The sequence below is a fragment of the Pavona decussata genome, unplaced genomic scaffold (assembly GCF_977016875.1).
Source record: "Pavona decussata unplaced genomic scaffold, jaPavDecu1.1 SCAFFOLD_433, whole genome shotgun sequence".
Lineage (NCBI taxonomy): Eukaryota > Metazoa > Cnidaria > Anthozoa > Scleractinia > Agariciidae > Pavona > Pavona decussata.
Window position 1 is genome coordinate 27,025 of NW_028145790.1, and position 16,081 is coordinate 43,105.

The following is a 16,081-nucleotide window of genomic DNA, read 5'->3' on the forward strand; positions in this document are numbered from 1 at the left end:
TCAAACATCCTGTACGCCAAACGGCAAGTCTTGTTAAATATTAACATCCCCATTCACTCACTGCGCCCGTTTAGGGTTTTGCCGTCATGCTTTTGATTCTGCACTAAAATGTTCCAAGTTAAAGCTCCATTTTTTCCACTAAAATTCTCGGATAACAAGTTATACACCTGGCCCCAGTTGTTCAAAGGCCGGATAACTTTATCCAGTGGATAAGTCACTATCCGACAGTTTCAATTTGTGCAAAGATTTCAGTATTTCCTCGTGCACAAGCGAATATGCACACTCTAACCACTGCCTAGTTGGGGAATGTACGAAAACCTTGGACAACATTTAACGTGAAGTATACTTTAGACGCTGAAGAGTGCCTTATCCAGCGGATAAAGTTATCCGGCCTTTGAACAACTGGGGCCTGCATATTGTATTAATTATCGATGTTGTTAATTAATTCAACAGGGTGTAAACTGACTCCTACAACAATTAATCAATAATTTATTTGTTTACAACAATTACAATGAAGTCATGAAGTCATCTATAGGTGGTTTGCATCGTCGCCATGTTGGTGGGCAAAACAAAACAAAATTTGTTCTCAAAGTTTGCATAAAAATGGAAGTTAACTCCCAGAGGAGAAAAATCTCATTGCTCTTGCCCACCAACATGGCCGCCATGACGTCACATGCAAACCATCAATATGGCCGCCTTGCCTCTTCTAAGCAAAAACCGCTGACCCTTCTTAAGTCTTCACTCACCTTTTTTTTTTTAAGACTAAGCTGCTTCGAATTTTATTTAAAAAAAAATATCAAGTTTCACTTGTTACATTCTCTCTTAAAAATAATTTTTTTTCTCAACAAATTATTATTTTGGGAAAAATGTCACTAAAATGATCGAATAATGCTCAATGCTTTTGCCTTACTAAAATGCTCGAAAAAAAATGCTGGCTTAATGGGCAAATTAGCCTGTCAATAACATGCCCATTGTGAAGCTTAAGATTCAATTAACCGTTTTGTTTTCACTGCTGTCACTCAATACAGCGGACCTCTTAGAAAACAAGACATTTGGCCTTGTAGGGTCAAAAGTTCACGTTCGTACGCTGTGATTGGTGGATTTCGATCCACTTTGTCGGTTACCGTTTTTCAGTGGTCAGCGTACGGGAGAATACCAAACTTTATTGGTTATTTCCCAAACTACCTTTCGGCATTGTCGCGTACGCTTTTACGCCTTTTTTGGACAAACTTTGTCCAAACGGCTGTAAATGACAGACAACAGAAAAACACTCAAATCGGCGTTGGTTAGGTTTTCAAACTCAGAGTCCGCATGTTATAGAAAGTCGCAGTAAGTATAAACTCAGGCTTCATGACGGATTTGGGTGATTTATAACCATGCAAAATAGTGAAAAAGAAGCGATTTTAGCTTTAATTTGTAATAAATTTGCTTAAATCCCGTGCAAAAAAACAAAAACAAAAAAAAAAAACAAAAAAAAAAAAAAAAGAGCGAGAAACTAATGCAGTGTAATTCCTAAGGGAGATATATTTCATATACTTCTTTCCTTCTTGCAACATTAATACATAATTTCGATCAGACAGGCGAGATATGTTAAAACTTTGTATATTTAAATTAGTCACATAAATTTGTACTCTAGCGTACGTTGTATAATTTAATATTTCCATATCTTTTGTTTATTTTAGAGGGCCACAGGGTCATCAGTTCTATCACCGTCACGTGCAATCTCATACCCAGAGTCCTCAGGCTCTTTGGCCAGCAGTTGGTCGCCAAGAGAGAGACTGTATAATTTGAAAAAAATTAAAAGTTTTTGACAGGCTGCCCCGTAACGGCTTGCATTGTTTTACCGCAGTAACCTGCAGTAATAAAATTCCAGTATCCCAGAGTCTCTCCTGAGCATGAAGACTCTAGGTACGAGATTGTGTCAGGTGCTACCAAAAAATAAAGTCTTTTGTATTGTATTGAATTGTTAAAAAATTTCTATGCAGGAGTTTTGGCTTAGTTAATTTAATTGATGCGTTAATTTGACTTATAATTAATTTAATTTAATTTAATTTAACGTATACATTTCAATTTTTAGAGTGCGTTAACTACCAAAACTTGACAAGCGCTGACCGTCGCATAACGCACATCCATTTGCCTACCCTTTGTGACAACTCCCTTGGACCTTCATGGTTCCGTTTCCAGGGAAACGCGGGAACAAAAATGCCTACTTCATGTACTCCTACCTTCAAATGTGGGACAGATGCCACGGGTTGGCTACAGGGTCCCCACCCCACGGTGCAAGAGGGCAAAGTCACCAAGCGGGTCTGTTTCAGTTGGCTATCAAACTGCTGCCGTTGGTCCATCAACATTCAAGTGCTGAACTGCAGTGGTTACTATTTGTACTTCATCAATGGAACACCTCCGGAACATCCCTGTCACCTCCGTTACTGTGGCACTGACTGAGAATGGCCCGAATCCATTTAAAAAACGCAATAGTGTTGTAAATGTTTAAAAAGGGTGGTGTTACCTATTTTTATGCTAACTTGAATGGTCGAAAAACACATTTATATCACTGGAATCGTTAAAATAATGGTTCAGTTTTGTTAACAGTAACCCTACTACTACACAGAAACTAGTGTTGATTATCTTTGGCGCGCCGTGGATGGTCAGGATTGAAATGGAGTGAAATCGTATTTGAAAGAATTGATAAAAATACAGATTATAGTTTGTTCTTTTCAGGAGAAACCAGTTAATATTTTCTTCTCGGTGCTCTAAGAGCATTTTGATGTAAGCGAAAAAAGTATCTTGTCAAATATTTGAGTAGTTTCGACCAAAACACAGAGAAATCTTTGTGACAGTGCCCCTTTAAAAGGTCTATTTTAGCGAAGCCGTAAAGTGGTGAATAACTCTAGTGCTCCTAGAAGCGATTTGATCCTAATTTGGAGCAAATCAGACCGACAAAATACTTTACAGATCTTTCTGACCTCAGTGTAATTCGGGCGTACCGTACGGATCATTAGTACGCGATAATTAACTTTGTTTTTAAGGCTAATGACATACAGGATAAGAAAGGGTAACAGTTCATAAATCGCTTGAAGCCTTAATAGATGAAAAACTGAACTGAAAACCATATTTTATAGAATATCTTTATTCGCTCTTGCGCTTACATGAATTATCTAAATAAATAAATAAATAAATAAATAAATAAATAAATAAATAAATAAATAAATAAATAAGTAAGGAAAGAAAGAAAGAAAGAAAGAATGAATGAATGAATGAATGAATGAATGAATGAATGAATGAATGAATGAATGAATGAATGAATGAATGAATGAATGAAAAAAGAAAGAAAAAAAGAAAAAAAATTATATTTTAAGCAACTTTTAGAGCCTGGAGACTGACGTAACTAAGGGGTTTTCGAGTCAGTCTCCAGCTTTTTATGTTTGTGAAGTATGGAGAAATCAGAACCAAACAGAGAGTGCACGTACATGCATACAATAAGGAGTTCTCGAAATAAAATATCAGCCGGTCTAGCAGCCTTAGAGCGACTAGGTTTTATCTAACGCATGGCATTGCAGTATTTCTAATTTTTTGCCAATTTTGGTAGTGGCCATCCGAAATAGTGTACCAAAATAAACCACTTTTAAGTCCTACATTGTATCGGCTTTGCGTCAATTTTTCTATTCCCACCATTTGCTCAGTACGCAAAACCGAGATTTCGGTAACCGGGCCAGCCCGCCTTGTCATATGAACACATCGAAATTTTTGTAAAGAAAAGGGTGGCAAGGGGAGATCTTGCAAACCGAGCCAGCCCGCTCGACCGGGCTCATATGAAGAGGCCTTAGTCTGACGTCCTGACGTCACATGCAAACCATCAATTGCTTTATGAGCTACTGACCGTAAATATAAAAAATCCCACGACAGATATGTAATTTCAGATTTCATTTTATTTCACCTAAATGTCCCCTTTGGTGAACTATTTTCAAAAATCACAATCAAAAGTTCCACCGCTTTTTCTTTTTTCCAAAATTTAGAAAAGTTGAATTTACGGCTATACGCCCGATTCAGCCCTCTGGAAAAACGGGAAAATCGTGCATCATTAGAAAGCTTGCACACAGCAACGGGAACTACTCCCGTTTTTCTATCTCGGCTGCAAGTAAATCTTGCTATTATCTCTCGTTAAGTGTAAAAATGAAGCCGCAAGTCATATTTTTAATGTGCTAATTCACTAGTTTAAGATAGCGACCTTAAAGTTACCGGTTTTTTTTTTTGTTCTCAATGACAAATCTCAAGGCAGGTATTTAAAACTTTAGTCTCAACGACAAATCTCAAGGCAGGTATTTAGGTCCTTTACAATACCACGTCATTATTTCAAATTTTGAAAGTAATAAATATTAGAAACTGATTCACCGTGGGACTCGATCTACATGATAAATTTTGCCGACAGATCTTAAGCGTCCGTCATAACAGTTACCAACTTCGTGTCCGATCTAACCAAATTAACTATTATACTCTTGCTATCTACATCAAAAAAATATTTGAAAAGATAAATGGCTCATCTTCAAGACATCTACTAGCTTTCTGTGTCGATTTATAGAGTTGAAACACAACAACAACGTATTCACATAGCCGGCTCAGGCAATCATGGGTTAATATTGATTTCTCCGAAAATACAAAAAGAACTTTGTACCCTACGTGCTGTTATTAGTATTTTTTATCTAGTTAATGACAGACGGCTTACCTCACTTTCTTAACTGCTTGACTGTAAGGTTAAATTATAAAGGGACAATATTATTTGCAATTCTACTAAAGAAAGTAAAAAACGAAGCATTAATCACATCAGTAAAAGGTGGGAAATATTTTCCGAAACATTGAAGAGTTCTGTTGTCAGGTGCAAAATTTTCCACTCCACGCAATAGTTTATTTGGTCGTCTTTGGTCGTATTTGACGCTTAATTTGCCGTTACGTCGTTGTACCAAGAAAATATATTTTGCTTTATTGTTCCTTATCACCCCCAAAAGCTAATTTCTAAGCTGATATGCTTTAAAGTTAGGGAATTTCTTCTCTCTTCACATTGTGTACTTTAATTAATAAAGAATTATGATATCCCCCCCCCCCCCAAAAAAAAAATGATGATTTGAGATAACAGAGTTTCAAATAGTTAAAGACGAGTGTTTTCCGCTTTTCTTTCTCTTAGTAATATATATTTTTTTTCAGATCTCTTTGCAAAAAAATTCGAAAAAAGGCACAGTTTCTTCCTTCTAACATCCCAAAAGATTTTATAATAGCCTTATAAAATTAGCAAATGACAAGTTAACGTAAACTTGAAAAAGGGAGCTGTCTGAATGCGAACTGATCGCATTTTCATTGGTTTACAACGAAAGGTAAACTGACCCTCAAATTAACCTACGAAACGAAAATAAACAAGCCCCCAAGGATGTTAGCCCTTTTATAACATAGAGACCAAAAGCACTGAGCGCTGATCGGTTGAGACAGAGGACATTTATATTCTTAATTTTCCTTTCACCAAGGGCAAAATTACTCACTCCTGATTGGTCGAGCGGCGAAAATGCTTGCTCCTGATTGGCTGAGCACGCCATGTCTACATTTAGTTGGAACCGCAACAAGAACGAATTATTTCATGTTCTTTGGAGTTTGACTTAAGGAGCGAATTTGCATTGTGATCAATAGGCAATGGTATAATTCGTGGTATATTGACCAAATTAGTGTTACCGGCTTAGTCTAAAAGCATAAGCTAGACAAATAATGGTTTTCATCTGTCCAATATCTGTCCTACGCAGCTGACAATTATCTACGCTATTAGTCTTGTGTAAAACTTTATTCAAGCTCTTTATTCAAGGCACGTAATTCAAGCCAAAAGATCTCTCGCTGCTGGTTAAATTTCGTATGTAGAGTTTGATCATCGGCTTCGTTGGTTGTCAGATATGTCGTTTAGCCAGTTGTTTTGCGATTACTCATGAAAAAAAAAATTGTGACCCACTTAAACAAATTCTAACTTTTTCAATATCGTATTAATGGACAGCGTTTGCTTAAATTTCGACCCAATGGTCTCCATAAAACATTTTTGTGAGGCTGGAGTGAAAAAAGGCTGGAGTGATGGAGTTGGCACCGTTTTCGTATCTTAGAGAAGACTGAAAACGCTAAACTTTGTAATATAAAAAATAAGGTTCCTTATGAAGACAATCATGTTTCAAAATTTATTACTCCTTTTTCCTGGAAATATAAATAGCCGCGAGATATTCCATCTTTGGATTTCCAAGGATAAAGTCCTAAAGTTCTTATAATATATATCGATACTCGTTTTACAACCAAACCTCTGTTCAAGTCGTTATGCTTCAGAAATGGAATTCGTTTATGCTGAGTTCTATAGCAAGTTTTTTATGTTTTAATTTCAAGTTGTAATTTCGCCGCAAAATTTTTGCAGCAAAGCTCTGTTATTAATTTTAACATCACATTTCACTCGATTGATTTTGACATCAGTAGGTTTTAAATAAAACTCGGACAATTTTCTACCCGTGGAGATATTTCATCATTACGTATGCATAGATTTAAATATATTTCAATTTTATATTAAAATAATGAAACCGCTAAATAAACTGGCGCAAATGTCGACGATAATACTTTATCGTGATTATTAGAAAAATGTTACGTTAACAAATTCCTGCTGTTAACCTAAATTTCTTTTACTCGCAAAATAAAAAACGAAGCATTAATCACATCAGTAAAAGGTGAAAAATATTTTCCAAAACATTGAAGAGTTTTGTTGACAGGTGCAAAAATTTCCACTCCACGTAATAGTTTATTTGCCGTCACTTTGTTGAACCAAGAAAAGATATTTTGTTTGGTTGTTCCTTATCACCCCCAAAAAGCTAATTTCTGCTTTGTTGTTCCTTATCACCCCCAAAAGCTAATTTCTAAGCTGTAATGCTTTAAAGTTAGGAAATTTCTTCTCTTTTCACATTGCATACTTTAATTAATAAAGAATTATGATAGCCGTAAAATGATGATTTGAGATAAAAGAGTTTCAAATAGTTAAAGGCGAGTATTTTCCGCTTTTCTTTCTCCTAGTAATACTCGTTCTTTTTTTTCCCAAATTTCTTTGCAAAACAAATTCGAAAACAGGCACACCTTTCTTCTTCCTAACATCGCAATAATAAAAATTAACAAATGACAATTATGTAAACTTGAAAAAGAGAGCTGTCTGCATACGAACTGATCGCATTTTCATTGGTTTAAAAGGACAGGTAAACTGACCGTCAAATTAACCTACGCTAAAACTCTACTGGTGTTGAGGATAATAAGTTGCTGCCAAGAAGCTATCTGTTTGCATTTTTCGTTTAAAAATCAACAGTTGTAGCCGACGAGTTGTCAATGCAACTACGTTTGAAAGAAAAGGGCCATAAGTATTTGTAACGATCTTATCTTTGAAAGTTGTTTCCACCTACTTGGATGGTGAGTTTTATTTCCCAAATTTCTTTATTATGTTTTTTGAGCTGTCGCCTTTTTGGAAAACTTACGCGTGGTGATAAAATTGGCACCGTTTGCGTATTTGAGAGTACCTTTATTGTTAGTTTAAGTAATGTTACGTTAAGAAATTCCTGCCGTTAGCCTAAATTTATTTAAAACGCGAACTAAGAAACGGAAGCATCAATCACATCAATAAAATGTGAAAAATATTTTTCAAAACATTGAAGAGTTCTGCTGGCAGGTGGAAAAATTTCCACTTCACGTAATAGTTTATTTGGTCGTCGTTTTCACGCTTAATTTGCCGCCACTACCAAGAAAATAGATTTTGCTTTATTGTTCCTTTTCACCCCCAAAAGCCAATTCTCGGCTAAGCTGGTATTCTTTAAAATTAGGCAATTTCTTCTCTCTTCACATTGTTAATAAACAGCAATGATAGCCATAGCATGATGATTTGAGATAACAGTGTTTCAAATAGTTATAAAGAGACAAGCGTCTTTGCGTTTTTCTTTCTCTTAGTAATAACTTTTTTATTTTTTCTCCAAATTTCTTTACAAAACAAATTCGAAAACTGGAACAGCTTTCTTGAGTTCTTTCTAACATCCAAAAACAATTTATAATACCCTTGTAAAATTAGCAAATGACAGGTTGATGTAAACTTGAAAACGGGAGCTGTCTGCATGAAAACTGGTCGCATTTTCATTGGTTTAGAACGACAGGTAAACTGACCCCCAAATTAACCTACGCTTAAACGCTACAGGTGCTGATGGTAATAAGTTGCTATCGAAAAGCTGTCTGTTTGCATTCTCATTTTAAAGATCAACTGTTGTAGCAGACGAGTTGTCAGTGCAACTACGTCTCAAAGAAAAGGAGATGTTGGATTTTAACCTTGGGCCTTAAGTTTCTCTAACGATCTTACTTTGAAAATTGTTTCCATCTACTTGGATGATAAATTTAATTTTTCCCGTTTTTTATATGATTTTTTTAAGCTCATGCCTTTTTAAGAAAACTTACGCGAAGTGATAGAATTGGCACCGTTTGCGTATTCGAGAGAAGAAAATTAAAACGCAAAATTTTTGTGATATAAAAATGACGATTCATTGAAAATTCGCCTTATCTTCAAACTGTAGCATTCAATTAAAAGGCAGCCTTAGATAACAATGATAGCCATAAAATTATTATTTGAGATAACAGTTTTCAAATAGATATGAAGACGAGTGTCTCCGTTTTTCTTTCTCATTGTTATTGTTTTCCTTTTCAAATAAAAATTCGAAAACACACAGCTTTTCTCCTTCTAAAACCCAATATTTTTTCATAGCCTTGTAAAATTAGAAAATGACAAGTTACTGTTAACTTGCAAAAACAGAGCTGTCTGCATGCGAACTGATCGCATTTTCATTGGCTTAAGATGACAATTAAAACCTTCAAATTAACCTACGCTAACACTCTACAGGTGCTGTGCTGAGTTCAATAAGTTGCTACCGACAAGCTATCTGTTTGCGTATTTGAGAGAAGACAGAAAACGCATTTTTTTGTGACATAGAATGGACGGTTCTTTCTAAAGATAATCACGTCCCAAAATTTATTCCTCCTTTTTCCTTTGGAAATATAAATAGCCACGGAATATTCTAGTTTTGGAGTCCTGCGCCTCGTTGGCTATTTAGCATCTCATATCCAACGCACGCTCATGGAATAATTGTTAACATGTTAACAATACGACGGTTCAAAAATATGTCGATTTCACGGTAGTAACGGAAAAGTCAAATGCTTTCCTTTTTCCCTTCACTTTGCAATTTTTCTTTCTTTTTCTACATTTCTTTACTGCAAAATTCGACACCAGCTACATCCGTGGTCTTTGTAAGAAACCAGCATATTTAAATAACCTTTCTATCATTATAAATGACAACTTCGTCAGGTTTGAAAACGACATTGTCTGCATCTGAATTTGTCACATTTCTATTGGCTTAAACTTAAAAGGAATAACTCCTTGTTAAACAAACGTCAAAATTCTACTGGCACTTAATATATTAGTTTCTCCAGACGAGCTATCTATTTGCATTCTCCTTTTTTGTGTGAAAACAACCTCAAAAATTAATCATGAATTGCAACCTTCGGCTTTATATTCTTTTAAACGGTGTTGTTTTTGAAGGTTGCGAAAGACTTCTCAGCAGCTAAGTTTGATTTTCATTTCCTCAAATTCTTTTCTTCGTCGTAGTCGGCATCTTTTGTTCTGTTCAACAATTTTCGTGTATTGATCAAATAAACAACATCTACTTTAATTTGGGAGAACGCGAGAAGTATGTTTTGTGATGTAAGAAAGAGGCTTCAGTCTTGAAAGAAAGGTTTCTTAAAGGAAAGCACTTTTTGAAATTCATTCAACACCGAAGGTCAGGTGAAGAGCCTCATAATAAATTAAAGTCTTCCCAAATTTTTTTTCCCGTTTTCGAAAAAAACACAGTCACCTACTATTAACTCCACCTGGCTTAGAAGCGGAATTCGTTCATAGAAATTAACTTTTGTATTAAGTTGTTATGTCGCTGTTTTATGTCTAAGTTGCAATAAATTTTCGTATTGAATACGTCCTTCACTTTTCCCAATGTTGCTATTGTTGGCTTTTATGAAATTCACGCAATAGTCTCGAACCCTTTGTAGATTTATTATCGTTACGTAGACATAGATCGAGACAAATATCAGTCTTAAATTAAAACAGAAAACAGCAATTAACGAGACACAAAGATCGACGATGCTGCAAAGTGTGTTCAATAGAGATACCTTTGTATCTATTGTAAGTGTTTAGTTTACAAAATCATGTGATTAACTTAAATTTCCCTCTAAAGCAAAAAGAGAAACGCCGGGGTTTATCATCTATATAAACCTTGACAAAAACTAAAAAATTGATTTAAGATGTGGAAAAGTTAAACATTAAGTAAACGTTTGTTTTGTCGTCTTAATTTGACCAATTCTGCTCTTGCCCAAATAATTTTTTTCTAAGCTAGCACTTTTGTGCAGACGAACTAGCGTGTTTTAAAATTAGAAAGATCGACGCGTCTTCAAACTACAGCCTTCAATTAATAAACAACCGAGAAGCGATCTGTTTGCATTCTCCTTTTAAAGATCAACAGTTGTAGCCGACGAGTTGTCAATGCAACTTCGTTTGAAAGAAAAGGGAATTTTGGTACATAAGTATTTTTAAGGATCTTATCTTTGAAAGTTGTTTCCGCCTACTTGGATGGCGAGTTTTATTTCCCCAATTTCTTAATTATGTTTTTTAAGCTATCGCCTTTTTGGAAAACTTACGCGTAGTGATATGAATTGGCACCGTTTGCGTATTTGAGAGAAGAACACCAAAAAAATGTTTGTGGTATAGAAAAGATGAAAATTGGCCTTATTTTAAAACTGCAGCATTCAATTAAAAGGCAACCTAAGATAACAATGATAGCCATAAACTGATGATTTGAGAATACACTGTTTTAAACAGTGACGAAGACTGTTTTTTTTTCTTTTTCTTCTCTTAAAGAAAAGATGAGTAAGCAGCGACGTGTTGTTCATCACGGGATTATTATACAATTATTCATCAGCCTTCGATTTCCTTATTAATGTAAAATAAAGTACAGTGTTACTAGAAATACGTGGCTCGCAAAACCACGCGAAGCTGGGGCTGGGTGGAAAGCCCTCTGTACTCGTATTGTAGCATCAAACGAGGAGATTAAAAGGCGCTGCGGTTGAAAATCTATTTCTGTCGCGACGTAATGTACAACGGGCGTGCAGCGCTGTCGTGTTCGATGAATTAATTTCCCACGGAAAATTATTTACCGCGGCCACAAAACGTGTAATTTCTTTAATGCACTCTTTCACAAAAAAGATTTCTAAAAGAAAGGGAAAAGATTCTGGAGAGATAGTTCTGTATCCAGTGAATATTGATGAACGTTGCAGTTGAAATTTGATCATGCACGCATATTTTTTTCGATGTATGCAAATTTTTTTCAGACGACGCCAGACAATCTGACGTCATTCATACTTTGTTTGCGCACTGTTGCCAGGCAACAGCACGGACACCTTCACGGAAATATATAAACACACATACATATATATAAATATATGTTCGGCTCGAATTCGCACGGCTTAGCTCCCGAGCGCGACCTTCGGCCCGACAAATTTATTAACCTCGCTACCCTCGGGCCTTCGGCCCTCGCTTCGCGAGGAAAAATGTCGCACAGCTTTAAGTAGGGCCTCTCTTGAGAGACGTCTCTTGGCGGCTTCAAAATGTAGCTAAAAACAACAAACGACACACTTCAGATAAAATCAGCTGGTGGTCTTAAAGAAACAGCCTAACACAGCTGTAGGCATGCACATAAATTCTCGTATTTGCATTAGTGGTTCGCTGAAGCTGAATAATAATAATAATAATAATAATAGTTTCCCTTATAGTTGATAACTTTTCCAGTTGAATATTGGGAGAAAAAAAAACCAGCTTAAATGAAAATGAAAACAAGCTTAGCGGAAGGGGTGTTATTGGGCAAGAGGTTATCACTTGATCTGTTGGTTCAAGTTTGTTAAATATGGATGCAACCGTTGAATCAAGATAATATCAGTACCAGTATTTTTTCCTACTAAAATAATTTGATCTTTATTTTTAATTCGAACTCGCATTGTATTTAAAACACAAACACGATAAAAGCAGTTGTAAAGGATTCTTTCATAAAACTTTGAACAGCTACCTTTATTTAAAACGGAGAAGAGGGTTTGTTTCTAAATAAAGTGTGGTGCGAGTTCGGTGGAAAGTGAAACGATGGAGAGAGATTTGGGCACTGAAATCTCTTTACGGTGATTACGCTCGCTTGAAGTGTTTTGTTGTGCCAAACATTTGCTCGTTGCGCTACACCTTCTGTCGGTAAGGAACTGGCGCTAGATTTGATCAATATTTTACCATTTTATCATTTTAGGTTGCAAGTCTTGCCTGATGTGACCTGCTGCCTGTTTTTAATATGACAAGGAGCTCGCATTCTTACGTCACAGCAGCTGTGTTTCTGATGTGCCACGTGCTCTCTCAAGTAGAAGCTCAGCAATGTAAAAGTGAATATTCCATATATGGCGCGAAGTTAAAGGGGCATGTCTTTAAAGAGAAAAAGACTGCTGATTTCTTGAACTGTGTAGAGCGGTGTAACTCGAACTTAAAATGTCAAAGCGTCAATTACGTCATCAGTCAATATGTGTGTGAGTTAAACAGGCGCACGAAGGAGGCCAGACCAGAAGACTTTGTTCCAGATACAGATCGAATTTACGTAACAAGGCTAAGTGGCAGAGGTATTATTGTTCCTAGATGGATACTCAAAAATAAGTCTGGACACCTTGCGATGTTTACATAACGTAGTTTTGGGAGAGATACCACTGACGTAGACAAAAACAGAAGCCCATTTGTTAGGCAGAGTAACTGAGAATAGAGCTTCATTTAGGCAGGGAACATCTGTTTTGGAGGTTAAGCACTGATCTACACTATTTAAAGAAAACGGTTACTTGTCATCTGTTGTCATGCCTAATTTTCTGAATAAGCGAAAAATTACAATTTTCGTCAGCTGGCACTCTTTGGTCTAATGGATATGGAAAGGAGATATGAAGCAAATGACCCGGGCTGAAGGTGTACACTAATTACACTTCTTTTACCGTAAAAATCATACGATTTCTGTTGTTGAAACAACATTAGGTGTCCAGGCTGGTTTTGAAGTATCCATTCTACGAACTAATGTATACTAATACCGCTTGATAAGTCAGTTCATTCTTGTTAAGCAAACAGATTTCCTTAAATCAAACTAATGCGCCATTCACACCAAGGTTTAAACACGTTTAAAAGCTGTTTAGTTAAACACAGTTTAAAATTGTTTCCTTCATAAAAGCTGCTTTGGGATTTTTGTCGACTACAGATTTAGCAAAAATGAAAGCATAAGCTAAAGCCTACTTGAATCCTTTGTCAAAGCCGATGGTTCAGCTTTCTGTCGCCAATTTTCATTTTGATAAACTTGCATGTTTAATTAAACATGTTTTGTTGATGTGAATGGGGCTTAAGACACAGGCCATTTCGGTTGGAATGAATACTGAAAAGGATAACATTTACATTGTTAGAATAACTGAAGCTTAAAAGGTGGCTTAAATGCCCATGCAGGCCGAATGACTTTCTATGTTAATTGTAGTAACGCAAACACAGGGCCACTCAGTCAGGGTGAGAGTTGGGGTGTGAGCGGGGGGCGGGGAGGGGGGGGGGTGGGGAATGGCGCGACGAAATTTGACTGTCCCTGGGTCTCCGAGGATGGGGTAACGTGTGAAACAGAGAACGAACGTGGCAACTGTAGCATGATAAAACCTGCCATTGTTTTGTCTTATTTTTTTTCAGTTCCTCTAGGTTCAATTCCTGATTTGCCTGCTGCCTCATGCCTAGAGATCAAGGCTAGTGAAGGAGATAATGTAGTCAGCGGTAACTACTGGCTCGATTCAGTCAAACCTGACCAGAGTGTTTTGGCTCCTTGTAACATGCTAACGGGTGGTGAGTTCAGTATCCAACAAATATCAAATTTCTTCATGGCCAACAAATCTTGTACTCGAGATTTTAGCTACATTCATTTCTTTTGCTCTTTTTATCATCATCATCACCAATAAATCCGCAATATCGACCCGACATCGCCCTTTGCACCTATTTTGTATCGTTACCCTAACATCGGCGACTAATCAAACTATTGCTTCTCTGTTCTATGGGTCGATTGAGACAGTAATACTTTGTTGTATGCGACAACAACACAAACATGTTCAAAACCCTGGGACAGCTTTAGAATAAGACATTAAGGCCGTTTATACGAGATATATTAAGCTGCGGCTTAAGTTTATCTGAGCACAAAAATGTGCTGTTTAAACAAAGATAAGGCTTACTTGGCCGCGACTTAAGCTAGCTGAGTCGTGACCTATATTGCCATTTTTCGATGCATTTATACGGTAAGTCTAGTCGCGATATAATTCCTTCGTGTAAACGGCTCTGTTGTTGAATGATGAGAATTGTATAGTACGACGTTAAACGCTATAGACATCGCGTAAGTTGGTGCAGTTGTGAGCAAAAGCCGAATTGCATAAATCGGCCTTATCACCTATTATGATTCAATACGCCTCACAGTCCATCCAAAGGTTAATAGACAGGATTTGGGAAGAGGGCTTCTGGTCTTACAAACCTACCGTCATAAAGCATTTGTTAAGGTTGGGTCGAGAGGTTTTTAAAAAGAGAATTTGGGTTATTTATTTCAGACGTAGACGAATGTTACCGGTTGTTTTGGATTCTGAAAGTTCTCAATTGCCGTTATTCTTATTTATTGCTTATCTACGTTGTCCAACTAAAAGAAACAGTGTAACGGCAAAAATTAAAAGCTATGTAGCACCCGACTTTGTGCAACAATTTGCCTAATGATTTCAGTCCTTGGCTGAGTTTGAGAACAAAATTAATCGTAATCGGACAATCGTAATGACAGTCGGTCATCAAGTGTCAACTTGTTGAAACGCGGTGTTACGTTTTAATCGTTAATTTTCCATGTAAAATGTTTATCGAAATCGATCCGAACTGAACTGAACTGAGCACTTTATTTAAACACGATGGAGTATTCAGCAGAGCTGATGGGGTCGTGTATTTACAGATAAAATAAAAGAAAATAGAAATTTAGTATTAACATCAAATCACAAACCTAGAAATATGTTTAAGCGATATGCTATACATTTCAAACTGCGGCTCCAAATTCCTAATAGCGGAGCTCCCGCGCGCGCCGCAAGGCGCGCGCGAGCGGAGCCCCATAGCTAAGAGATTTTGGTGAACCCATCAGTGCGAGAAATTTTGGTTTGGTTATGATGTTACTTCCGTCCGACCGACCGACCGTATATACGTTCGCTACTCCATGTATGCCACCTTGAAATGAGACACTCAAACCCTGTGCTGCAGCCCGCTTTTTTACGGCGGGAAGTTGCATCACCAACTGCGTTTTAGAAAAAAAAATAATAATGATGATAATTTTGACAGAATACAAAGACAATTTTTGTGACCAACAGAGGGAGAAAGAGCAATACGACTAGCGGCGAGAGAAACAAATTGGCCGGCACATCATCAGAATCTTGAAGTGAAATCATTTTACTCGGATCCGGCGCGACGAAACGTTGGATTTTTCCTCTTGAAGTGAAACGTTTTGCTCACTTAACGTTGTAGAAGGAACTAAAAAAGATTGGAAATGGAATAAAAGGACTGGTTATTGTGAGACACTGAGAAGAGGTAAGCATATTCATGTGATTTTGTTGACAAAACTTTGCTGGATTGCTATCGTGCAAGATCTTGTTTTCTTGCAGTGTTGACACGCCGTTTAATTTTAACTTAAGCTTAATATTGCTAAACTGAGAGCGGTCTATTGAGCTCATTTTTTTTTCGGTCCATGTTCATTATTTCCCTCGGAGTTTTATTTTCTAATCTCCTCCAAATTTTACCTTCCAACAGCGGGAGAAAGAGTAAGACGACTCGCGGCGGGAATTTACATGAAGATGGCATTGATCATAAACAGCAGGCGCCGTGAGTCTTGAAGAGAAGACCCTAGAAAGTGGAACG

General features: G+C 36.8%; 2 protein-coding genes across 3 annotated transcripts in view; both read left to right on the top strand.

Annotated features, from left to right (window-relative positions):
• Nucleotides 1-16,081, top strand: part of LOC146450657 (uncharacterized) — a 135,564-nt gene that overhangs the window by 6,830 nt on the left and 112,653 nt on the right. The gene's annotated exons all lie outside the window — the stretch shown is intronic.
• LOC146450658 (uncharacterized) overlaps nt 12,420-16,081 on the top strand; it is a 48,495-nt gene continuing 44,833 nt past the window's right edge. Inside the window, exons 1-2 of one of the 2 annotated variants that reach the window (XR_014860248.1) lie at nt 12,420-12,771; nt 13,853-14,713. Coding sequence is in view for 1 of the 2 variants with exons in the window: in XM_085100123.1 (XP_084956249.1) it covers nt 12,453-12,771; nt 13,853-14,115 (582 nt within the window). In the remaining variant the exon portion in view is untranslated. Of the gene's footprint in view, nt 12,772-13,852; nt 14,749-16,081 lie in introns of those variants that run through there. The other variant, XM_085100123.1, reaches the window with a different exon arrangement.